This window comes from Lepidothrix coronata, unplaced genomic scaffold (genome assembly GCF_001604755.1).
Source record: "Lepidothrix coronata isolate B3197 unplaced genomic scaffold, Lepidothrix_coronata-1.0 Scaffold75, whole genome shotgun sequence".
Taxonomy (NCBI): Eukaryota; Metazoa; Chordata; class Aves; order Passeriformes; family Pipridae; genus Lepidothrix; species Lepidothrix coronata.
The window spans coordinates 3320789-3347742 of NW_016690255.1; the positions used below are offsets into that span (position 1 = coordinate 3320789).

The window sequence follows — 26954 nt, forward strand, 5'->3', positions numbered from 1 at the left end:
GCTTCCCGTTCCGGCCGTGCCGCGGCTCCCGGGAACATGGCAGCGGCGGCGGGCGCGCGGACGCGGGGCCTCCTCTGGGCGGCAGGTGATGGGCGGGAGGCAGCAGCTCCTCCGGGCTTGGGCGGGGGGGATAGAGGGAGGTAAAAGCGGGGAGGCTGGGAGCAGGGCGGCAGGTGCGGGGCGGGGCGGGCTGGGCTGTGGGGAAGCGCTGGAGGCGAGAGGGGCCAGGGTCGAGGGAGGAGGGGCGGCTGTCAGCGCGGTGAGCCTGTCACTTGGCGTGGGTGAGAGCCCCGGGGTGACTCGGACATCACTCACGGAACGCTTCTCCTTACCTCGCAGTGGTGGCACATGTGGTGGCGTCAGGCGCGGGTTTTGTGAAGGATCTGGATGAGTCGTAAGTACTGGGGTGCCCTGCCTTATGGCCTAAACAGTGCTTGTGTTCTTGTGGGGAACATGACCCCAGACTTTGTGCATAGTGTGCTTGTCAAGAAAGCTGCACTGGAAAAGTTTGCCTTTTTCTTAGCAGTAATGGCAGAAAGACTGTGGCCCGAAATATCATCGAGTGTTCTGTGTTAGAGGGAACCCGCAAGGCTCTGAAGTCCAACTCCTGACCCTATGCAGGATAGCCCCGAAAATCACACCATCTGACTGAGTGTATCATCCAAATGCTTCTTGAACTCTGTCAGGCTTGGTGCTGTGACCACTTCTCTGGAGAGCCTGTTCCAGTGCCCAACCACCCTCTGGGTGAAGAACCTCTTTCTAATATCCAATGTAAACCTCCCTTAACACTACTTCAGACTATTCCCTCGAGTCACCTCAGACAGGAAATCAGTGTCTGTCCCTCTGCTTCCCCTCATGAAGAAGTTGTAGACCCTGATGAGGCCTTCCCTCAGTCTCACCTATTAAATAGGTTCAGTTAATGAACCTGAGGAACAGTTTAATTTTTCAGGTGTTTCTAAAGCTGTTATTGCAGGTAGAATTGCCAGAAATGTTCTTGGAGTTCCTTGTTCTTTCTTGCTTTTTGGTAGTGTAAATATAGTGGTGTATTCGTACCTGCCCCAAGTAAAAGCTGATTGTGTTTAACCAAGTTCTTCCTTAGAGTTCGCTGCATGGCTGCCTCAAGGGGCTGGGAGAACGAGTGTAAGTGCATTCATGCATGGCCAGAAACGGAAAAGAGAAGGAGGCTTGGAGGACCAGTTCGTGGCTGCTTGAAGTGCCAGTTACATTCCAGTGTAAAAACGTGCCTTTACAGCAGAATTAGCCCTGAGACTGTGTAGGAGTTGAAATGGGCAATCCTGCCATTAAGCTGGTTGTGTAGTGTCGTTGGTCGTGTACTGCCTTGCTTTAGCAGTTTGGTGGTTACATAGGTGCTGTTGCCCCAAAAAATTACCTGACATAAATTACACGACTCGTATTTTCAAGGACTGAAGATAGGCTAAGTGAATGTATCTGTACTCCTGCATCACATTCCCATATCATGTTTGTACAGGTGTGAATTTAAATGCATTTGCTGTTTTGGAGTGAGAAAACATAAATCTGTGGTCACATAACTTTTTAAATAACCGATAAAAGAAAATTCTGTTTTACAACACTTGGATTTTTCAACTACAAAACTACAGAGATACCTGTCTTTGCAGTTGGGAGTAAGAATTGATGAGTTGTTCAGGACAGGGGTTTTTTTTGTGTCTTTTTTTCTTTTTTAACTAATTGGCAAATGGTGAAAAAGATCAGGATAACAATTTAAAAAAAAAAACAAACCTGGAAGCAGTGACTGGTGAAATTTCAAATTTTCCATTTGATAGAGACCTAAACTTAATGGACTTTTTGCTGTTGCTGAAAGTTTTGGGTTTTATTTGAATTCTGGTATTTGTAAACAATGCCAGCTAGTATAAGATGTGTGTCCCTTTCCCAAGTTTGCAGGATATGGGAAGTCGCAGAGCAGAACTAACAGAGGTACAAGGTACTCAGTATCACCCAGCTGGGCTATGGAAGGGATGCAGAATAAGAGCTGTGGTACCTATTGGCTTGTGCTGCTGATCTGCTGCCTCAGATCAGTATTCATCTTGCAATGTTTGTGTACTTCTTCTAGTGTGATAATGAAGCAGTTAAGTAACCTAATTAAAAAGGGAAGTATCCTCTGTGAGGATGTACTGGTGGCTCAACGCAGGATCAGAAGCATAAGAAACGGTGCAAAGGGAGTAAGAAGCAAGACACAGCAAGGAATAAACACAGCAGCTGTGTTGGTTGAAGGCCCTCGTGATTGTGGGCTTGGTTTTCAGTTTTGCTTCGTGCTGGTTTCTTTTAACTGTTCATGATTAAGTGAGGTGCTTGGTTTAAGTGGAGGTTGAGAGAACGTTTGATCATGTAGTTTGGAAGATGTATGTATTTGAGACAAATAATTTTGATTCAAGGATGTGCAACACCTTTCCATCAATGTGATTGTGTCTCTGTCAGCTGACAGGGGATTGATTGCCAACTCATTTAAAAAGAGGCACTGAAATGTTACAACTGAAAAATATATTTATAGGTCCTAGGAATAGCACCTTCACAGAATACTTGAATACTCTTTCGTACAGAAACTTCTGTTTTTGTTCAGCAGTATATTGAACTTTCTTAATATTGTCTAGTAATTTAATCATTGACATTACCAAAACTACAGTGAGTTTTGATAGCTGGGTTTTTGTCACACTTGAAATTTTAGTTTCTGTGGCAGTTGATTAAATAGGTGCTTGTGAATGAAATTTGTTATTGTAAAAACTATGGTATTTTTTTATATTACCTTAGGCCAAAGTTATTAGATTCCATTGGAATATTCAGCTTCCAGACGTTTCCTTTCTTTTCCTTTTTTCATTGCTGTCTACTGGTTTTGTAAGATTTTAGTCTACCTTTCTCAGTGCTGTAATGTTCTTTGCAATCTCCTATAACAGTTGTACTGTGGCAGAGGGAGGAGAACAATTAATCGTAAATTCTTCTTTTACAAAGCAAAAGTGATATTCTAAATTAAAGCACAGCCAGGATCTTATGATTCAGTAGCTGCTTTCTGCCTCTTGCATCATAACCAATTATTTAACATTGTAATTGGAAGTTAGCTGTAGCTCTGTTAGAGTTCTCAAGAGATGCCAGACTCTAACTGTTTTTTTCATTAGCTCTATAGCATTTAGGGTGGTGAAGTAAATTTTTAGTGAGTTGCTCAGCTAAGCAATTTTGTGACTTAAAAATGCTGCTTTCCTGGAGCAGTTTTATGTTAGTTGCTGCAAATACCTTTCCTGCTGTACAGGTATTGCAACCTTGTCATGCCATCAATAAAAAAGGCTGGAATTTACCAGTGAAATGCTGCATTTCTAAGTTTCAAACACTCAGCACTGTAATTAGATTGTATTCATGATTTCTGAATTATTTCTTTCAAACAGCAAGCCACCGTCACCATTAGTATTTCTTCAAGACCATTATGGACTATTACAGGTTCAGCTTTAAATGAAATATAATAAATATTCTCTGATTCTGCTTACTGCCTGTGAGCCATTTATAGGCATGCTGTGTATTGGGAATTGGTGAGTTGGGCTATAACTTCTGTTAATCGGATTTTAGAGTGTAGATCACACACTACATAATTATATAAAAATATTTATTTCTTTTCACAATAGGAGTGTTGCAGTAAGAATGTTGTATCATGTATGTTATAGCATGTGACATTAATCCCAGTCCTAGTCACTTTTATGAAGCCTGTCTTACAGAAATAAACCTTACGTTGAATTTCTGGCTTAATTATTTATCTACATAGAAATCGTTAAGTAATGCAATAATTCGTATTATCATGTAGTGACAACAGTTCAGTGAATTGTGTAAGCAACATTTTGGAAGGTAGCAACTTTGATTTATCATGTTCTATTTTTATTTTAGAGGTTTTAGCATTTAGTGACAGATTTACAGTTAATAAAGCTAGTCAATTCACTTAAATGTCATTTGTCTAGCATTAAAAATCACTTGAACATTTTTATTCCAGTAAGTTGGTTTCTTGTGTGCAATTTCAATAAAGCCATAAACTGACACACCTATAGTAGAATGTTAAAGGAGGTTGAACTAAAATTGCTTTGTGTGTTAATATTAGAGATAATTTATTTAGTTTACATTCAGTAAAGCTAAGATTAACATTATAAACCAATGCTTTAAGAGTCTGTATTAGTTGATCTGTAAAAATACAACAGTGTACAATATTTAATATCACTAAGACAACTGCAAAATACTTCTTCCCCTTAAAATACATATGATATGATAATCAAATATCTTTCGTATGTATTCTTATTTCTTGTTGTTTTTTGTTGTTGTTGTTTGTTTGTTTGTTTTGTCTTGGGAAGTAATTATAGGAACCTACATCTGTGTGTGTTGTTGCATGTGCAGGGGCATTGTTAATATTAGAAAATCTTATCTCCTCTATTTCTTCACACCCAAAGAAAGAATCTTAATTGTGGATTTTGCTTGTTTCGCACATGCACTTCACTGTTTCATTTTCAGATTTGTTGATTTTGTTTTTTCCCTTTTTAGGTTTAAAGAAAACCGTAAAGATGATATTTGGCTCGTAGATGTGAGTATATGAGAAAAATGGGAAGATCTGCTAGTGGAAATCAAAAGATAGGATGTACAATGCTACACTTTGTAGTAAGGTTGCTTCATCGTTTGGAAAATTGTTTGTGCATGATGCAGAAAAATTTCATGACAGTAATTCTGACAGGATGGAAAAGCAATCTATATTGTTCAGGGTGAACCAGGAATAGGCTGAATACTGCATGCAGAGAGGCTTCATCCTATATTTTGCAGTCCTTAAAAAAAGAAAGCAGGTTACCTAACACAATCAGGAGGTGATAACCTCTTTTCAAAATTGTTATGGTTCCGTTCTCTAATTATACCAGCTAATTGGTGTTCTAGACATTTATTAGCACTGCAAGATCAAATACATGGAAGGCTTCATTTACTTTTCTAACTTATTTGGAAAGTTTTGGTGCTCCTTATTTCAGGGACAAGGAATTGCTAAAAAGATTGAGCTTGTTTGTGGATGAGGTAAAATTCCTTTTATCTCACCTAAATATGTACTGTAATGCTCAAAACTGTATTATTTAGAGTTGTTATTTTTGAGTGGGGAAAAACTAAATGTGCTGATTCAGAGTTATCAGTAAAGTATAACAAAACAAAATTCAACTTTGTCAGGTTGTAACCCGATCTTGTTATACCAAAACATCGATATCTTCCCTATTAATTTCACTGAGGTGTTGCAGCAAGACATAGGCAGAAAGGTGAAATAAAGTCTCTCAGCTCTGCTTGGTCCTGAGAAAATGGGATCAATTTTTCACTGTGCTTCTATAAAAGTAGTTGCTGAAGAACCGAAATCCAGAGGACAGTTTGGGGAAGTAGGTATAGTATCTATTGCCCTTCTGCTATTGACAGATATTTCCATAATCCTGGATAGATTGTTTACATGATCTTTTATCTTTCAAAGAAAAGAGGAAAATATTCCAAAAGATTTTTAAAAATGTTACCACACCGTCTATTTTTAAATAAGAAATAATGTAATAGTGCAACAATTTAATGTATTCTTTTCAAACTTGTGCTTTCATCTTAAAAGTAGGACCAAATCATAAATACTGCATGTCATGCTAGCCTTGTAATTAACTTGCAATTTTATTAAGACATAAGGAGAACCATGACTGGAAAATAAGCCTTGCTAATGATTTGAGGGTTAGTTGTAGAATCAACTTCTACTAACTTTTTTTTTTTTTAATAAAATATTTTTGCTTCTCAGTTTTATGCACCTTGGTGTGGCCACTGCAAGAAACTAGAGCCTGTGTGGAATGAAGTGGGCATAGAAATGAGAAACATGGGCTCTCCAGTAAAAGTTGGGAAGATGGATGCAACTTCCTTTTCTAGTAAGTATGGTTTGGTTAGGAGTAATTTCATTGCAGACTCTGTTTTGAGACTGTTAGTTTTTTTCATTAAGTTATTCTTCTGTTCTGTATCCTAGCACAAGTATGCAAACAGTCATTGGAGAACAATTTCCCCATCTTTTTCTTTCTAAAAGTGACAACTTGCTGTAGTATGCAGTTTTTATCACATTCGTTTCTGCTTGTGTAGGGAATTCTTCCTGACAAATGGAAGGTAAAAGCTTTTCAAAGATCTGCTTTTGATACGCCTCTTAGAGTACTTATATAAGCATTTTATGTGCTGCGTCTCTTGACAGCATCCAGTTTTAGGTTCCTTGTATTACTGTTGGAGAAGTGCTTTGTGTTCTCGCTGTTATTCTTTTCAGGTAATCGGTCCTTAAGCTGTTACAGAAAGCCTGCTGAAATCTTTGAATTTACTCTTGAGCCAATTTCTTCCCATCTTTCTCCCTAAATGTCTTCTTGAAGAACCAAATTTAGCTCTAAGGCTTTCTTTTTTGCTTTTCCTATGTATTGACCTTCTCAGAGAAAACCCAAAACTTTAGGTATTCAGAGAAGTGGTTTGGGTAGATGTGAGAGGATTGTTGAATGCTTAACAGTATTTTATTTGTTTTCATATGCTTTTTTATTGTCATTTCACTTGAATCTGTGTTGAACCAGGAGGATATTTAAGAGGGAAGGCATAGGGAGGAGTGGGGCCCAATGGAGATCTATATGTAATGAAATTTTGTAAATACATGTAACATTTTTAATTAATCCCCATTAAATCTGGTTATTCAGCTTTGTTGTATTTGCCTAAAATATTATGCAGAATACTTTTTTGAGTGATATTCCAGTTTTTCTTTGCTTACCTGTAGCAGAGTTTGGTCTTTTGAGATCAAAATGATTTTGTCTCAAACACCAATTTATTGTATGCAGCTTTTTCTGTAAAACCACAGAAATTTTGTTTCATCTTAAAGATACTTATTTGCTATAGTAAGTCTGGAGCATTAGAAATTTCAAGTTCGTTTCATGGATCTCTAGCTTTCCAGTCATATATATAAAATTCTAAATCATATAAATTGTATGAACTCTTACCCTGAAATATTTGCATCTGTCATCCTGATGCTAAATTCTTATATTTTATACCTAGAACAGAATTGGCACATTGTTTTAGTTCTATGATTCAGTTTTGCACATATAAAAATTACTGAAAGCTGCAAGGGTTCCTTTTTGCCCTGGAAAAGTCTTTCTACTCAAATTTGTTACCAATTTTATAAAATAGAATGTCCAATAAATCTCTTGAAATAGTTTTGTACTTTTATTTTGAAAGTGGAAATTTTATAACATCTGGATATGAAAAGCTCAAGTCAGTTCTGCTTGATATCTTTCCAATCTAAAGATTCTGTGAAATCAAAGTAATTCAGTCTTGAGAATATCAGGAGGAAATGCAGCTGGAACTTGTGGACATGTAACCAGGAAGGAACATGAATGGTTGGCTCTGCATAGTTTGTGTTCCTAGTTGGAATAGGAAGTAGTGTGAAAAATCTGAACTATGGGTAGCCTGTTGTCAGAGAGCTGAAATCACAGGTGAACATATAAATCATCCAGTAAGTGTTGCCTCAGGTGGCTCTGCGTTATGAGGACACAGGAGTTTTATCAAGAGAGGTCACCTGTTGTGTTATCAGTTGAATTTTCAGGGGGGTTTGCCTCAAAGTCAACTGAATGTGATCAGAGTAGAAACACATCACGCCTCAGGCTGGCACAACTGCTGCTGTTTGCCTGTACTGCGTTCTTTATATCAAGAAGTGGAGGTGATGGTTTAAATAGTATTTCTCTTTCAGGATGTTGAGAGAATTTTGGTAATCTCCAAGGCTGGGAGATTTAAAAATAATGTATTAAAAATTGGCTGTTTTCTAGTTCTCCTGTCCATGCATGAGAGCTGTAGAAGGAGAAATAAACTCTGTTGTCAGCTCTTGTGATTAAATGTTCTAATATACATTTTAATGCATTTTAAGTCTATGTAGTAGAGCTGTGAGAGAAAAGGATCAGAATAAAATTGATCCTAGTACCCGTATTTCTTAGAACAGTCGTCTTTGACTAAGATACCTGTAGGTGAGCTGCTAGTTTTATTTGTAGTGCTGTGCAGTAAGGCACTGATCCAGGCAAACAACCCTAGGGTCACAGTTCCTAAACTGTTACTGAGAGCCCTGCACACAAGTCCTCCCACATCTGCTTGCTCTGACATATGGTTGGTAGCTTTAGAATGTTTGTTATAGGTATTGACTCTTCGTGCTTTTTGAGTGCGGGAATTGTTATTCAATAGGGAATTGCACAAGTGTTGTCAGAATTTTATACTTAATTTTAGCCTTTTTTGAAGACTACTTAGTTTAACTTTTGGAAAACACTGAATTGACTGAAAAGTGTAGTTTAAGATGGTAGTTGCAAATTGTACTCGTATAATAGATGGTAGCAAGATACAAGGTTTTAAACAAACCTGAGGTGGGGGAAAAAGTTCTGCAGTTGTTTTGCTTTTCACCACTTTAGTAAGCAGCAGGTAAATAACTGATTGCTTAGAAAGTGTCTGTGTCTGGTGAGGTTCATTTATGTCTGCAGAATGCAGATGTGAAACCTTTTTTGTAACTACTGCAGTATGATACTGCACTTCTGTTGTTAGGCATTACTGTAGCATGTAACTATATGTCACATGTCTTGTATTTCTTTCAAGCATTACTATTTACTATTGTACATCCTTGTTGCTCAATTCTTGCCTCTAGTATTTTCAGTCAGTTGTGTATGTATTTTAAAATGCATGGTACCTTTTGGTTAGAACAGGTCAAGCATGTCTATTTAGAGGATTCTCATGGCATTTGAGTTGTGGCACATGAATTGAGAGCCTATGCTGGGACCCTTCAGCACTTCTTTAAGAGGTCCAAAATGTAGTAGCTTAATAACAGCAGCTCCTTGAAAGCAAGTAAAATAATTCATATTAAACTAAGTGGGAGTTCTTTCATTTGTTATTGTGGCTTGAATAGTAAACTATGTTTAAAGATTAAGAGGAGGTAGGAGAGCAAGAAAGTCTTGGTTCACTTTGGCATTAACATATTTCTTTCAGGTATTGCATCTGAATTTGGTGTACGAGGCTATCCAACAATTAAGCTGTAAGTTGATGCTTCCTATTGAATTTCTGACACTGATTTGATGACACTAAAGAAAACATAGCCTTGTTCATTTAAAAATCTCAAACAAAACAATCACAAAAAATCTGTAAAACCCAAACCAAGAAAAACCCCAAAAAACCACTTCACCATCTCATGGTGGCATTGTCTTTGATTTCTACTGGACTGTTTTGCTGTGAAATTCAGTCATATCCATCATCTTATTTAGAAACAGAATTCTTAATAGGCAGGTTAACAAATTGGATTTCATTTAACTCCTGTTTTCGATGCAGTTATGTAGAAGTGTGTGTACATAAATATGTCTTTCAAATATATATACACACAACTATTATAAAAAGGAATTCCTTCCTCCACTTGATTTGACATCTTTAGAGTGATTCAGGCAGTAAGTGCATAGCTGAGTCTTCCTGTTAACTGCTTGTAAGCTGCTGATTGCATTTTCTTATTTTCAACTACCTCTCTCTTCTCTCCCGTGTACCTTAAAAACCTTATGTAAATGACAGTAGTAGTTACTGTGTAGGGTGAAGGGTGAGAAAAGTTGTTTAACAAGAAAAGTATGTGTAGATTTTTTTCTTCACCTAATTTAAAAAAGGCAGTGGAGGACAAAAATTATAGGAAAATATCAGTCCATAATGATATTCTATGTACTTGCTTATAACACATGTAGTTTATAGTCCAGTACAAGGTCATATTAAATATTAAGACACAGTAATTTTGGGTCCTTTTTACTGTGAACAGACCGGGGGTTTTAGCAGGTTTTTTTTAAAGCAAATAATACTCATAATATGTAATAATGAATCTTGTCAAAGTGACAAGAAGGCAACAAGAGATATTTAACTTATTAATCTTTAAGGATGAAAAATTTTATTGGCATATAGAGGCATTGAAAACTCACTGTATCATTTCTTCTTTCCTGTGAGTTTCCTAAACCTATATGGATTTAAAGAAAGCCTCTTAGAATTAGTGAAAATTACTGGAATACTCTAATAATGCAAGTGTGCTACGTCCCCTGTCAGCAGAGTACCATAAGCTGAGCAACACTTCATGTAAGCTTAATTTAATACATACATTTGGAAGGTTTTGCAGGTTATTTGATACCTTTCAATTATTAAAAAAAAAACAAACAAAAAACAACAAGTTTATATGTTTGTCTTTTATAAAGACTAATACCTCAGTAGTATAAATGTTGAGTGTTTGGGGTTTGATTTGGGTGTGGGGTGGGATTTTTTTATACAGTCATAAGCAAATGTTCTAAGTTATCTGTGTGCTTACAGAGTAAATGACTGCTGTGCACTAGAAAAATAAATGTAAAAGAATGCTAATTATTTCAGAAAGTCAATAAATCAGATACTGTGTAAATAATTTTTTACTGCATAATTGCGTTGTATTGCATTATTGGGTTTTATATTTTGCTGACCACTTCTTTTGCTTCTCACTCATTAAAAGGTGACTGTAATAAACCTATGAAGATTGAGTAATTCTGCATGTACAAATGTAGTTTAGGTCATTTCAGTTCTGTTTTTTTTTTTTTTGTCTTTCCCATTTATCTAGCTTAAAAGGTGACTTGGCATACAACTATAGAGGACCTAGAACCAAAGATGATATAGTTGAATTTGCTAATAGAGTGGCAGGGTAAGTATACTCTTCTGTGAAACTGGTTCTGCTGACTTAAAACTTACGTAGGATTTTGAGCCAAGAATTAAATCTGTTTAAAAAAGAACAAGATACTGACACAAAGTAAAAAACTATATGTTCTATTGATGCCTATCACTCTATGTGTCACTGCATGTGAGGCTGGTGGTGCATGGCATGGAGAGAGTACAGAGAGACTGGCTAGCCACAATACCTTCTTTACAGTGCAAGGACTAAAGGCTTTTCAGAGTACTGGAAACTGTGAACAAATGAAGCTCAGGGAAGTCAGAAACAAGAATGCCAATCTAAATGTTGGCTGACAGGCATCATTACTAAGGGAGAAGATGTTTCATGCTCCGAAGTTGTGCTTCTGAAAAGTATGCAATAGGCACCATAAGGAAATGCTTGGGCAGGATTGTTCATAACAATTGCTGTTGGCTCTTTCTTTCTTCCCTACAGTGGCCTGTGGCCTCAAATTGTTATTGACAAGTAAACTTTGGGGAGAAAAAAAGTCACATTTCTTTCCTCCATTCTAAAAAATAATTAGGAAGCTTTGATATAGGAACAATAATATTCATTGTTGTTCAGAAGTCTGTAGTTTAGGAATATTGAGGGATCAGAATTTTTTAAGATTTAAGACCACATTTCATAACTGCCATGCTTAAATTCAGAATTTTATCTCTCAAATGACTGAGACCTTATTGTGGCCTTTCACTAAGAGGTCTTATAAGAAAGAAGAAGAGAGACTTTTTATCAGGGTCTGTACTGACAGGATAAGGGGCAATGGTTTTAAGCAGAAAGGGGATAGATTTAGATTAAATATCAGGAAGAAATTCTTTACTGTAGGGGTGGTAAGATGTAATTCTTTACTGTAAGGATGCCCCATCCTGGGAAGTGTTCAAGGCCAGGCTGGGTGGGGCTTTGAGCAGCCTGGTCTGGTGGAAGGTGTCCCTGCCCATGGTTGGAGGATGGGACCAGATGATCTTTTAGGTCACTTCCAGTCCAGCTCAGTCTCTGATTCTGTGACCAGTAAATGGCATGCATGTTTCCACTGTAGCAACATTTTGTACTAAGATATGAGTTTTAAATTTAAGTGTGCTATTTGAGGAACATAACACGTTATTTTAGGGGGAATTTTTCTTTTTTTCTTTTCCCTTTTAGTTGAAAATAAAATAATAAATTGAAAAATTGAATTAATGTGCATTGTGTAATTTAATTTAAAAAAAAACCACAAAAAACTGTATGACATTTTCTTGTGGATTTTTATTTGTTTGGGTTTTGCAGGTTGCAAAAACTAAGGTTTTTCTTTCTTGTTTTTATTTCCCTCCCAGACCTCTTATCAGGCCACTTCCTAGCCAGCATATGTTTGAGCATGTGCAAAAGAGACATCGTGTACTTTTTGTGTATGTTGGTGGTGAATCTCCTTTAAAGGTTTGAAGCTTGATTAAGTAAAGTTACTTCTTTTGGCTATTCACAGAGTAATTTAAAATATCTTTTAAAAGACTGAAGTGTATGCTTGTAACAAATTCATGTGGTCTTTCTACATTTATTTAAGTGTTTTTACAATCTTATATCATAACCCATATTTTCTAATTTCTCTTTGAAGATGAGGTATGTCACAAAGCTTTTATTTGACCCATACTAAAAGTTCAGAAATTAAAAAACATTGTTTGTATTTTTTCAGGAAAAATACATTGAAGTTGCTTCAGAACTAATAGTTTATACGTACTTTTTTTCTGCCTCAGAAGATGTAGTGCCTGAGGTAAGCTGTTTCCATGCCTACTATTTTCACAGAAGTGGTGTTGTTCTCATATATGTAATTTTACTGTTTCAATGGCACAGAGATGGCTTCTTACAGTATATTTGTGTTTGATAGATTCCAAAGTAATTACACTGAAACGTATAATTTTTGAGTCTATATGAGGAAAGAATACAAACCAGGTTTCAAGTCTGTCACTGCTTTGTTTTGGCCTAATTAATTGTTCAGTCACATTAATAAAATTAATCAGAAGATATGTGGAACTCAATTTGGACCGTTCAACCTGCTCAAGAAAGTAGATACTTGGACTTTTACCCAATGTACAACTCTTGTTACTTCAGACAGTCCTTTCACCAACCACTTTTAAAACTAATTTGGGGGTCTTTGCCATGAAGTACTTCTGATACCTTAGTAATCAGAGAAGTAAGTGAAGAGGTAAGTTATTTTTGTCCTGTACAATACAGGTGATCAAAACATTAGTCTGCCTGGGGATCAATGGATCCAGTCTACTGGCTGCAGAATTCTCATGTGGCTCTTTGGAGGAGTCTGTAACAAGGAAAATATTGACAGTTAGTCACAAGGGTGGAAAAAATTGATATTACTGTTGTTAGTCTAATCGTTGCTTACCTGTTGAAGCAAAATCAAGAGACTGTTTCATTTATTGGTATCTCCAAGTGGGACCTAAGTCTACTCTATGCCTGATAAAACGTGACTTGGAATTTAGTTTTTGATTAGCAGGGTGAGAATAGCATAATTTGTTGGCTTTTTTTTTTTTTAGCAGCTGCATTTTTGAACATCATAAGTAGAACATACTCATTTTAAATAGTGAATTGTTAGATTTCCAGAAGCCTTGTATCAAAGGCCACCATAGTTTGAATATTGCTATTTGCACTTCAGCCCCACCTGAGCAAGAAAAGTACTGTTCAGTTGTGCAGTGGAAAGAGTGTAAAAGGCTCAAAGTCTTTGAGATTCTGTGATCTCACTGATGTAAGCAGTGAGCTTTTTTTTTTTTTCATGGAAGGTAATTTCCCCGTTGTCATTAAGCTGAAGTAGTAATATTCTACGGAGAGAAGCAAAAATGTTATGAAATTACTAAGTGCTAGAGTTGTAATGAGCTTTTGCATAATGCTGTTCACTGTTAGGCTTTGTTTTGTCACCTTGGGTAATATTGTTCCAAGCTTCAGGTGTCTTTTGCGAGCCGTAATCTGTACACAGATTGATTTGTCCTTTAAAGATGTAAAACTGTGTTTAAAATAAGAGAACAAAAGCATCACTTAGAATTTTCTTATTGCTCATTTGTATCAACTGTTACATTGTAAACCTACTGCTTTTGCATTTATTTCCAAGACAGATAATGCAGAATGATTATAGAAGGCATGTTGTTTGGAAATGATGCAGTTCTTACCTTTCCCAAACATATCAGTAGACAATTCAGCCAACATAATTAAAAGGATGCTCATGATACAGTCCTTTTTTAACCACAAGTGCCGTTAGAATTTTGACTTTGAATGGTAGCAAGCAGTCAGGAGTAGATGCAGTATATCTTCTATGGCAGTTCACTGAAAATGTGAGCTGAATGAGATTCTTTAAATTCCAAGAAAAAGGTTTCTACACCTCTTTTTTTAGTATGTTGCTGACTATCCTAAATATCATGTTTAACATGGTAATGCAGGCTTTCATTGTTCCTTTTGCCTAAATTAGGTCTGTATGCAGCCTTGTCTTCTGAAGCTGTTTCTTTATATTCCCATCAGTCTGATCCACAAGAAATAGCCCAGATTTAGTGGGACATGTTATCAGTATTGCTATTTTACTGTACATTTAGAAGAAATAGCAGTATGACAGGTATGCTGACAACAGCACCAATTGGGAACAGGGACCATAATTGATAAAACCCTCAAGTTTACGATCTCCTATCTAAAGTTCATGTGCAACTCATAAAATATTCTTCATGCTACTGGAGATACTAGTAAAAAATCCTGTTTCATTTACGCTTTGTGAGATCTACCTCTCAAAACTACACTGATGTTTTGTTACTTTTAATATGCAGAAGCTGATAAATTTATTTTGGTAAATTTAGACAGAAAATATTTAAATGTACTTAGATATTTTCCCAAGGACTGCATTTCCATATTTTCAGATTTTTTAGTTTGTCTGTTTAAACATCTTTTAATCTTTCATGTATTAATTGAAAACCAACTCTTTCAGTATGTGACATTGCCTGAATTACCTGCTGTTATGGTCTTCAAAGATGGAACTTACTTTGTTTATGATGGTAAGTAAAAGTGGACATTACCCTAAGAAAAGATATTTAAAGTATATATGGAGAAACTGGAAGAGGTGATATTTTTTTGAAGTTTATGTTGAGGTTCTGGGAGATTCCCCAGTTTTAGAATAAGTAGCAACTCCTTCAGGAAGGAGAAGAGGAAAAAGTAATGAGTTCTTATGCCACAAAATGAAAGGCATTTGTTTTAGGAATACTGAAGTAGAAGTGATGATATTTGATTTGTGTTATAAGTAAGATGTAGCTTCCAATATTATTATTTGCTGGCTATTAATGTACTTATAAAAGTTACTCCTTCCCTCACTGTTGTAATTCATCACACACAAAATAGAAGAAAACTTACTGAAGAGGAATCACACATACGATGAATTTACAGTTTCAAACAGTTAATGAGATTTATTGTAAGTTGAAAATGTATCACTCAGAAGATTAATCTGCAGTTTTCATTTCTGAAAATAGGTAGTACCACAGCAAAATACTCCAGATTTGCCATCAAGGATATTCTTTGTGACTTCACAGAAGGGATGTGCTTGTCTTCCTCTTCAGTCTGTTGCCTCCAGATAAAAATTCACTCTCTAGCCTCCTTGATTTGCATTTAAATTTTTTTACGTTTTTTGCAATCCTGGAGAAAGAAAGCTTGTAAGAGAAGCACTTCTGAATTGCCTTTTGCTGTGTTGCCTGCTTGCTTTTTCCATACCCTTTAAAACAAATGCGTAACACATAATGAAACAGGCTTCTAATTTACTTCGTAAAAATTTTACTGTCTCAGAATGTACCAGAAACATTATTTTAAGTCAAACAAATTGTGAAGATGCAGCTTAAGAGACTGAATAAGGTTATTACGTCCAACTGTTATGACTGAGCTTACCATAAGAGAAAGTTCTGGCAAAATCCAGTTCAATGCTCTCAGCTTGTCTGGTATTTTGGTTTGGGTTTTTTTTTTTCTTCCCCTTAGTAGGGGAAATTGATGCAGACCTATGGGAAGCATTATCCTTGGAATTGTTTGCTACTATCTTATGGCAAATAATTGTTAACCTGAAGTTATTGATAAATCACTCTATACAATATGAATTTGTTTATTGTACACATAATATGCAACATTATGTTTATATATGTTTTTCTTTTTTACTTGTGAATAAGATCTAATTGGTGGTCTGTGTTAGAACTGGATTCTTTATGGATTAAAACATCTAGCATGTGAAACTAGCCTTCAGTATAACTGATTCTGAGTCATACATGACTGTTTATTCCTTTACATTCACAGTGCTGTTGATGCATCTGCTTTTTCTTGACTTCTTTGTTTCATGTAAGGAGTCTCACAAATACTGCTTTCTGTAATTTTATCTCTGTTTACTTAGTTTGAAACTTGATGACAAGCACACATACACCTTTGAAAACAGAGTTTGAAACTGTTCCTTTCTGCACTGTGTCACAACTTTTAATATAGTATTGTTTATCATTGAGTTTGGGGGGAAAAAATCAACTTTTCACACTTTTCTCTAACACATTTTTTCTTCAACAATTGAAAATTGCTTTACAAGTTTTAAAACCAAAATGTCCAGAAACATGTGATAACTTAAGAAGAATAAAAGAAAAAAAGGAGAAAAAATATTGTTTGCCTCTGTAGTACTTAAGTAGTAAATATGACGGCCTACCTTATGAAAAAAAAGCATTCTCTTTTTTTTTTTTTTTTTTGTTAGAGTATGAAGATGGTGATTTGTCATCTTGGATAAATAGAGAAAGGTTTCAAGGCTACCTTAATGTTGATGGATTTACGCTGTATGAACTTGGAGATACAGGTGAGATGCTGCTACCACCAATCCCTTTGACATCTTGTGTGTAAGAAAAATTAAAAGAGTACTAAGAATGTGTTTTTTAAATCTCAGAAATTAATCAGTGTCAGAGTTCAAGTTGGTAGTGCCAGACTTTTGTTGGTGTTGGGGAGACCTGTTGTGTTGACTAGAGGTTTCATCCACAGCCTTGTCCTTCACTAGTCCTTTCCTCACAACATAAAAGTTTGTATGTCTAATCCTGTGGTATTCAGAAAAATTAGTAGAACTTTTAATTTAAGAGCACCTTAGGTTTTTTGTAAGTTGTATACGAACTCTTGGAATACCTACAGGGAATTTTATGACGTATGGACAGGTTCAGATGTCTTACATCTAATGGATTTAGATATCTTTAAAACATATGAAGGGAGTGGAGCGTGTGCTGAAATGGACTTGTCCCAGAAAACTTCAGCTTTTCTCTAGTAAAATTTTTTGCAGCCCAATAAAAAATTTTGCAGCCAAGTGACTTCTGGAATAGGCAAATAATCTGTACTGCTCTTAAGATATACATACTCTGAAATATCATAAAAAATGCTGTAAGTGTTGATTTTTCCACACCAGGGTATCTTATCATCTACATTCCCTTTCAAAGTATTTATATTCAATCAGCATTGAGTTCTTTCAGGTTTTAAAGATTATGAAACATCTAGGTTCTCACATATAAAGCTAATATTGTTACACCTACATTTTAAACAGTTATTTACAGAGGTGCTGTTACAAGTTTTTTAAATGTAGTATATTTGTTCCTGTTACATTTTTGTCTAACAATTCCTCGAATTAAAAAAAAGAAAAATGTTGACTTTATTAATCCAATGGAGAAACCATCATTTACTTCAAAGAAACTGATGTACTTGGAATTTATTTACATTGTCTTTTTCAGTCTAAAAGGTAGTTGGCTCCTAGTGTATTGACTAGGTAGTGCCTTACAGTAAGGAAAGAAATGGATGGGGAGAAGCTGTTGCTGTTTCACAAGAAAGCCTGGGAATGAGTCATAGTTCTTGCTCTTAAGACTCTTCAGTATTACTTGAAAAAAGGTGACTTTCTATTTTTGAGGAGAATGCTCCCTGTGGCATGATGATAGATAGGAACAGAGCAATAGGTTGTCTTGGGGGGTGGAGGAGAGGTTGAGTGAATCATGACATCTGAAGAGAATTAACAGATCTGCACTCTGTAGGCTTTAGTTAATCTGGCTGATGACTACACTGTTAGCTGATCTGCTTTCCTAGCAGGAAATGCTTGATCTGGAGAACCTTTGGCCAGCTTTCTAAACGTACTTTGATCTGATTCGCCGTCAGAATCTTTGGGTTAATCAGAAAAACTTCGCAAAGTAAATCTGAGAAATCAATATATTTTGGTGTTGGCCTTTAAGCTCCTCTGATAGAGGTCTGTGGACTAAATTGTTTTTATGATATAATGAATTCTGGGCTGTGACAGTAAATTTTCCAATTTTTTTTTCCATAATACTCCAAATTTTTAATAGTGTGAAAAGTAGTCATTACTAAATCCATACAATAGTGATTCAGTGGCTTAGAATCAACTTGTAATTACTATTATGTAATAAAGGTCTCCGTAGTCTCATATTTAGGTGTATGCACATATGCAGCCTGAGTAGGTTATTAATTTTTATCTGTGTTTCCTCCCTTTTAATTTCTTTCTAAGGATAGGCTTTTCATAGAATGCTAGTGGTGTGGCATTAAGCCACATCTTCATTTATTTTCAGTAGCTTTTAGAAAACCACATTTTGGTCAGCTCGAAGAGGCTCTTTGGCTTTGAGATTGATTTATACTTAAAAACTGATTCCTTTCCCTGGAGAGTATCTGCTCTTCTAGGTTGGCATATTTTCCATCTGAGAATGTATGTTTCTTTTTAAGTGGTTTCAAGAATTTTATTCCTTATTTTAGGAAAACTTGTGGCTATTGCAGTCATTGATGATAAAAACTCTTCAGTGGAACATACCAGGTACAGAACTGAGTATGGGTGACGCTGTGGGAGAAATGTGCTGGTATGACAACTTTAGAAGTTTCTTAATTATTAAGACATACTGCATTAAATGAGTGGGTTTAACTTGCACGTGTTCTCTAATTTCTGACTTAGTGTCCTGAATTTACTTAATTTATGGCTCAGTTGAAGCACATATGAGTTCAATGAGATGATGGGAGTTCCTGACTCACTCTTCTGCCCTTTGTTAATGAGATCACAGGAGCCAACGATGATCTCACAGCTTTTAAAAGCTATTGTGTCACCTTTAGATGAGAGTACTTGAGTTCAGATGACTTTGAGATGAACTTAGTAAGTTTAAACAAATGACTGTACTTCAGCTCACTGGCATTAAAAATTAGTGTAGTGATGCTTACATATTAGTTGTTTGTGGAACATTTAAAAAGGGATTGTAGTTTGAGACTGAGAGGAACAAGACCTTCCTCTGTCCATTTCTGGTTGCATATGTAATTAGACTAAGAAAATGCTGTTCAAGTACTGTGTATGGGATTTTAAACCTTTAGGAACCAAGCACGATGAGCCAGGTGTTTTTTGGTAATCCTCATTGCTGATGAGGTCCAATTTGCTGTTTTCTGGGGAAATCTCAGTGTTTATTGTTTGTAGTTTGAAAGAGTATATCCTGGATTATCAATGTTATTTCTTTTTGCCTCCAGACTAAAGTCCATTATTCAGGAAGTCGCTAGAGATTACCGGGATCACTTTCACAGGTAGGCACACATGGTACTCACTCTGATATCTTAAATGAACTGTCTTCTAGATCATCACTTTTTTGAATTACGTTGCTGAGTGTCTTTGGTTATAGGAAAAATACTTAAAGAAAAACTTTTGGTGAAATCCACTATTCTGCTTTCTTTTTCATCATTGCTTTTTTCACCATTTCTCTTACAGGGATTTCCAGTTTGGCCATATGGATGGAAATGATTATATTAATAGTTTACTAATGGAGTAAGTAAATTCTTATTTGAATTTTCTTTCTTCTCTTGTATTCGTTACTGAATATATTTGATTAAAAATAATCTTATGAAGAATTCCTGCCTTTCATGGCTCAAAAAAAATCAGTGTCCTGAGAATTCAGCATGAAACATAGTAGCAGTTTTATGTTAAATTAAACTGCATAATTTAATGTTAGAAGTTCCGCTTACTGATAATACTGATTGACAAAGCTTATCTTTTAGGTCTGCTTTGTTAAGTTAGTAACTGTTAGAATTGTGGGATTTTCACTCTTGATGCATTTTTAAGACATGCATAGAAGTATGCTTCTGTAGAGAAGCAGCATAAAATGCATGGAAGATGCTGTCTGTTCTTGATATGTACATGGCAGATTTGGAAATATATAAGTGGTTTAACAAGATGCTTGACAGTTGCCCTTGTTATGATCCGTGTCTAAAAAAATGCATAATTAGAGAGTTAAGTTTCTTGGCATTTACCATTGACTATTTGTTCTCCTCTGGCATTTGGAGTGAAAGAAGGGAAAAAACGGAGGTCTGTATGCCAGCTCTTTAAGTTTTCCAAATCCCTTTCTTGGGCATCAAAGCGTTAATAAATCATATGTTCTTGCCCCTAAAGGTTCTAGGAGCTTAATGGGGACCCAGGAGTCATAAGATCTGTATTTCTGTAGGATGTCTGTAGATTAAGACCTGAATAAAATTCATTTAAAAACAACTGTCTCTCAGTTGAAGTCAAGTAATGTGATTGAGCTTTATAGTTGCCAAAAGTGAGACCTTCCTCACTTCATTAATTGCTTCTCCTGTGCAGGCTCTTACATCTGACTGTCTGCTGAGCTGTTTCAGCTTGTTTATCTGGCAGAAAAATGGTTTTTGTCTAGCCACGTAGGGAAGTTATTTTGCTGATTCAACAAAACCCTTAGACCTCTTCTGCTCTGCTGAGTACCAGAACTGACGTGCAGAGAAGTAGGGGGGAGGGAGATGAGATCTCTGGGAGGAAGGAAATAAGGGGAACGAAGACAGAACTGCCACTTAGAGTGGCAGTGATCTAGTGGCAAGGTCTGTTCAGCTGGGTTGTTTAACTGAATCTGCAAAAGGCCTGACTTTATAATTTGTAGTATATGGAAAGTTGTTGCTCAAGTATTCACCCGCTTTTAATTGTTTTCTAGACAGAGCGTATACATTTCAAGCGTAAGTGGAAAGCAGCAAAAGAAAGCAGCAAATTATGTTCAGTGTTACAAGTAACTGCTCTTCCTGTAGATGCCTGAATAATTCAAGTAAAACCATATTGCAAGTGCTCTGGTTTGTCACCAGATGGCAGCAAGTGGAAATAGAAAAAGCCTCCTGAATAGTGAGAAATTTATCACAGAATAGTTTTTTACTGTGCCACATGGACATAGGAACAAATTCTGTTTCTTCACAAAGGACAAAATATTGTGTGATTTGTAGGGATAGAATTAGTAGACCCTGATAGAAGTAAATTTATGAACTTGGCTATAACTCCACGAGGAGACATTATAGTTCTTCTGTCTTTTCACCAGTGCATGAACATGCTTTTGTTTGGTTAGAAAAGGTACGATTAAAACTACACACAAAAGAAGAAAACAGAATATTACTTTACTGAAAGCAAAGTAAGCTAAGGTGTCATTGGGAATATCAACTAGAGGTGGATGTAGAGTATTAATTCCTCAGTTCTTGGAAGAGACACATTAAATGTGCTTTTATGAATCTCTTTATAGCATATAGAATCTGTATATGGAGGTTGTCTTTCAGCTGCTCTACAGTAAACTCCAAGAACATCAGTTACCAGACTGTTAAATGCAATAGAAGCACTGGGTACTTTTTTGTTTGTGTTGAGATTAGGTTTTTTTGATGAATCTTTCTGCATTCCAGTAATAAAACTTGTTCTCTTTTGGCTGGGACCATGTATTTTGGCAGAAGTTGCTGGCTTGTTACTAGGCACTTGCAAAAACACCCAACTTGATTCAGGTGATTCTCTTCTCCCTTCCCTCTTGCCTTTAGGAATGTTATAAAGAACACACAAGAAAGTGAAGATTCATGGATATCCTTTTAAATTACTGTAGCGATTACTTGAATTCCAATATTTTACATGGGAGTTCTTTAAATGTATAAACTGTCTGTTTTATGTTTCCAGTGACTTGACAATCCCTACTATTGTTGTACTGAATACCTCCAATCAGCAGTATTTTCTACCAGATAGGCACATTGAGAGCACAGAAGACATGGTTCAGTTTATTAACAATATCTTGGATGGTACAGCTGAAGTAAGTCTTCATTGTGACTTGGAATATGTCGGTTGATGTTTATTTCCTTAGAAGCTAAAGTAGGGAAAAGATTTGGTTACTCTGTCTTGTGTTTTATCTTCCTGTCCTATCTGTCTTATTGTCTTGTTTGCTGGCAGTGAGTATGTGATTGTGAATTCTGGAGTTGTGCTGTTGCTTACTGTTCTGACTGCAAAACCTCTTGCAGAAAACAAGGTTTATTCTGTTTGTAGCATAATGTTGGTTGGCTTCTTTTGATGTTCCTTGTACTGGTGCACTGGTAAATGGAGATCTCATTATTAATCTCCTGGCTTGCATTAAATGCATTTGTTTAAAATTTTTATTATAGTGCATAATTCAACCATACTTTCTTTTGGATGGTAAATCAGTAAATCCAATAGGTGGAAGAATGCAAAGTTCTGATTCAAAAAGCAGTGGTATACTTGCTTTTCATGTTAGAAATGGACACAAGCTTACCCATGTCTGCTTTAAAACTAAAATCAAGCTGTCTTTTGTAAAACAACAAAGTTAATAAATCCATCTGGAATTGGTGGCTTAGATAATTTCTTAGTATTTATTCCCTCAGTATACTTTGTTAAACAGAAGGCTGTGTTATGTGGATGAGAAAAGATCATGTATCAGAGCTTTCATTTGTGCTTGTGGGGGTGGAAGGCTTTCCCACAAAGGGGAGCAGTGCTAACAAATAATTTGGCTGCCTCCCAGGAGAAGCCTGTGTTGGTTTAAGCCCCAACTTGCTGCAGAATGCTTACTGTGCTAGCTGAATCCTGCTTTCCATTACATCAGCAGTTTTGGGTCATTGGGTGGTAATGGCTAGTAATGCTGAAGATCATTTCAGTCATATGGGGTACCTTGGTTTATTAATCTGACAAATCCATGTAGTAACATAATGTAGGTGGAGTTACTTGTTCATAACTTCACTGGCCATGCTTCCAATTGCATTGTGAGGGGTATTACTATAACTTATTTGATAGTTCTTTGTTCTTTAGTTCTCACTTTTTAAAGTGCATTGAATTATGTTATTAACATACTAGACTCTATTTAAATATATCCTTTTGGTTGAAACAACAATTGAAATTGATTTCTGGCTGGTTTTTAATTTTGAGGAAATTAATTTGTGATGCCTCAGTTTGCTGCTATTTTGTCACTCAGGTCTTTCCGTTTTTTGTTCGTAGTATTCCAGCTAGAATGATTAAAGGTCAATCTAAATTCACATCTCTATACAAGACAAAAATATAGGATGTGCCTTCATTTAAGCTGTCTGAGGTGTCTACAGACATAAAATGGCACTACATTGGCTATGTTCTTTGCCCAAGAAATTGTACGGCTGTTGAGGAATGACAGTCTTCAAAGTATGCCAGTGAACTGCTAATAGGAAGCAGACTTTATGAGCCACAGAGAAATTTCTGAGAAATCTAACATTTCACCCTTCCCTTCCTTGGGAAGTGTTGGATTATTCACCTTGACTTTCTTGGTATTTTCTGTAAGCCCTATAGGTAACCTTTTGTGACTCTGTTTGATCTTTGTGGACTTTTTTGCTATTTGAGGGGTTTTGAAAAGTCAGATCAGGTGCTGATCAGTTAACTTGCAAAATGGGGTTTATTTCTCTGGCAACTCAACAGGTAAAAACTAGTCCTGTTCAACAGACAGATTGCCCTTAGATTCATGTAGTTATTTTGAACACTGCTAAATTAGGTGGCAGTGTAGGTATAGTCTGTCATTGCTTGACACAAGTTTTATTTATTGCACCTTCATATCTTTTTTTTGCTTAGTCCTTAGCTTTTTCTAACTGTGCTGTCTATCGATGGGGAGGCATGAACATAATGCTCACAGGCCATTATGGTCGGCAATATGTCAATTTATTATTTAAATCAGTTAACTTTTATACAGTTTAGTTTGCTCAGGGTACATGCTCACAATAAGATGATTGGATAGCTCAGTCTGTGCACGCGTCTCATGTCTCCAGTTCATTGGACCTGATGTCCTGTCCACGCGATCTGAAATCATCCTTGGCATAGAAACCTCTTTCTAATTAATCTGCTTTTAGGGTTTTACTAAATTTGCAAGTGTTTCATTATCTTCAGTTTCTCAAGGTTTTCTTTCTATAAACATATTCTGTTCTCAAACCTTATAATTAGACACACAGCTAACATCACACAGTCTATAAGTATAAACAATACACGCTTGCCACTTCCATGGCAAGCAAGGCCTACAGAGTGCAGGAAAAAATTGTTCACAGAAATCTCTGTTCCGGCAACAGCTGTCAAAAATCCATAAATGGATATCCAGTAGCTGCAGGAAAGTTCAGAAGATCTCTGCAGTTTTATTGATGTTATATCAGGACAATTGCTAATTTTTGTTAGTGTTTCTCTATGGTAAGAGTGAGTGCCAGCCTACTATTCAAGTTGGCACTGATTGTTTAAAACTATCGTGAGAGATTTTTCGTGAGACTATTGAATAATAGTTATCAAAGTTTGACAAGCTGGAGTGTCTGGGCATCATGAGATGTAAGAATAATTACTTTTCATTTCCTTCTAAAGGGACTTAAGATTGCAAGGTCTGAAGAATGAACTTTTGGAATCATAACTGAAAAGTGTCAGCAGTTTTGACTTGGTTGCGTTTGAAATTTCAGGCACAGGGTGGTGATGGACTTCTGCAACGAATCAAGAGAATAATCTATGATGCCAAGTCTACCATAATGGTAAGTTTTATTTTTTCATTAAATTAGATGGTACCCTTGTCAATCACAATACAAATATTTTCAGAGGGTTAAAAAATATTTTTAGATAAGTTGGTTTATATTATATATATTGCGTATATATTATAGGTATATATAAATTAGATTTAAGCCAAATTAACTTCTTGAATAAATATTTTAATACTGTATTTTATAATTTTTCAACATAAGTTGATTTCTTAGTTTTTCGCTCCTTTTCTATATGTCTGACAAGTATTTTAAGGGATAGAACAGGGAAAATTCAAAATCTTTTCCTTGACCTTTTGACATACTTTCCTAAACTGGTAGCACTTCCATGTTCTGAGAAACGTTACAGTTTTGTTATAATTAGTTATAGCATAAAGGGATTAAATACTACTCTTTGTGTAGGTTTAAAGCAAATATTTGTATCATCTTTCTTATAAGCTAATTATGCTTAACAAAGTTTTGTTAGCTGGAGAAGTACACAAATCCATTTCTTCACTTCTCCTACACAAGCAAATAAACCTGTGCTGTGAATTTAAATTGAAGCTTACGTGTTTCTATATGAGCAGCTTCTACTTCTGTGAAAGTGCAACTTTTAACCATAAATTTCTGCAACCATAAGTACTTGTTCCTATACCATTAAGCTACTCTTCAACAGGAAGCTGTCTAGTAACAGAACATTTCTGCAGATCCCTTATTACTTAAATTTTTTAGAATGAGGCACAAATAGTAGCTGAATCTGGTTCCTTGAAAGTATTTTTGTAACACTGTTAGAACAATTGTTTCTGAAGCTTTAAACAATGAATAGGATATGCTGTTGGCCTGTTAACATTAACTACCCCAATGCAATATTGTAATATTTGAATTTTTAAGTATTTTTTTATAAACTTATAGTAGGTATTGTTGCAATTGAGGACTCTGTCATTTTTGCAGAAGAACACAAAACAAAATCCAAAAAACCCCCAAAGCAACAGCAATACAAAAAAACAAACCCCAAACCAAGCAAGCAGAAAACCCAAAAAACCTTACCCATCTCCCTGAAAACACACTGAATCTCATTTTGGATATTTTTGAATAAATGCACAGAGTGATAAGAGAAGTAATGCAGTAACTTTATGTTATTCACTGAAAGTCTTTTCTGCTTCAAATTTCTATTTCAACAGTCTGTGTTCAAGAGTTCACCACTGCTGGGATGCTTTCTCTTTGGGCTGCCCCTGGGGGTCATCAGCATTATGTGTTATGGAATCTGCACAGCTGATACAGATGGAGAGGTATTTGAGCATGAGGGAGCTAAAAAGGAAAGTGGCGATCGGGAGCTCACAGACGAAGGCAGTGAGGAAGAACAAGAGGAGGAAAAGAGTGGAAAATACACAGAACTTTCAGATGGAGAGCTTAAACAGAAAGACATAATGGAAAAGAAAAAAGACTAACTTGTTTAGCAGAAGAATTCTCTAGAATTTCCAAATAGATTTATTTATTGAAGGTTTTCATTTATTGATGATCTTCATGAAAGAGGACCGTTTTGTCTGCATTATGGTAGTTTTGACTTGCATGTATTCAAATTTTCTCAGAAATTGACAGAAAAAAATGGGTGTTCTCTTAATTGTCCTTATTAGATCAGCAAAGAGCAACGTAAACTGAAGAAATCTGCAGGTACAATTCTATACCATTTTTGGAAGAGTTTTGAATTGTTCATTTCCAGAACAGTGAGATCATGTTACTGGACCTTACTGTATGTGATGAACTGCTACTAGTATAACCCAACTAAGCACTCATTCACATAAAATTAGGCCTGAAAACTAAGAAAAATGAAGAGAACTGTGAAGTCTTTCAGAACCTGATAGCTAAAGACAAGTTGTGATTTTCCTAAGAAGTCACATCTTCTACCTGTTGCACATTATTATGAAAAAAAAAAAAAACCAAGAAGATTTTCTATTTTCTCAAATTAAATGTAAATTGTTATGAATTGGAGACTGTTCTACCATGTAATAATATAATTATTGGCAGTCAAGAATGTTTACTTGATATAGGATGTGGGAGTTATATTCTAAGTGAAGTGTTTACTAGTGCTCTAGCAGTTAAAAATATTGGAAAGCTGTTACAAACTTTCTAGAACATGATTGCCTGTTGTTTTCTATGAGTGCTTGCACGGACTTATAGTGTGACAGGTCTTTAAGTTTCCTAAATCCCCAGCATAACTTGATAAAGGAAGACGTAAATATAAAGACCCTCTGATGATTTTGTATAGCTCTCTAATGGCAACCTTTTTGAATGGTGTAAATTTGTTTCACAGTGTTTAATTGAGATTGTTATATATCCTTTGAGGTAGTTGGTTTTGTTTGAGACTGTTACTTACTCTGAAGGAGGGAGTTATTAGAGCATAATATTAACATTCAAATAGATTGATCAGTATAATGCATTT

The 26954-nt window shown here is 35.9% G+C and overlaps 1 protein-coding gene across 1 annotated transcript; it reads left to right on the forward strand.

Annotated features, from left to right (window-relative positions):
* Positions 1-26112, forward strand: TMX3 (thioredoxin related transmembrane protein 3). The gene is made up of 16 exons (XM_017819559.1): positions 1-85; positions 340-394; positions 4543-4582; positions 5795-5918; positions 9025-9070; positions 10640-10720; positions 12052-12151; positions 12405-12482; positions 14685-14751; positions 16461-16559; positions 18491-18548; positions 19241-19294; positions 19476-19532; positions 21687-21816; positions 24464-24532; positions 25696-26112. The coding sequence occupies exons 1-16, from the start codon at positions 37-39 to the stop codon at positions 25960-25962; spliced, it is 1374 nt and encodes a 457-aa protein (XP_017675048.1). The 5' UTR covers positions 1-36; the 3' UTR covers positions 25963-26112.
* The last annotated feature ends 842 nt before the right edge of the window (positions 26113-26954 follow it).

Coding starts and splice junctions, on each gene's coding strand:
- TMX3 (XM_017819559.1), top strand. CDS start 37: ATGGCAGCGGCGGCGGGCGCGCGGACGCGGGGCCTCCTCTGGGCGGCA. Junction 12,483..14,684: donor CAGAAGATGTAGTGCCTGAG/GTAAGCTGTTTC, acceptor CAACTCTTTCAG/TATGTGACATTGCCTGAATT. Junction 24,533..25,695: donor ATGCCAAGTCTACCATAATG/GTAAGTTTTATT, acceptor CTATTTCAACAG/TCTGTGTTCAAGAGTTCACC.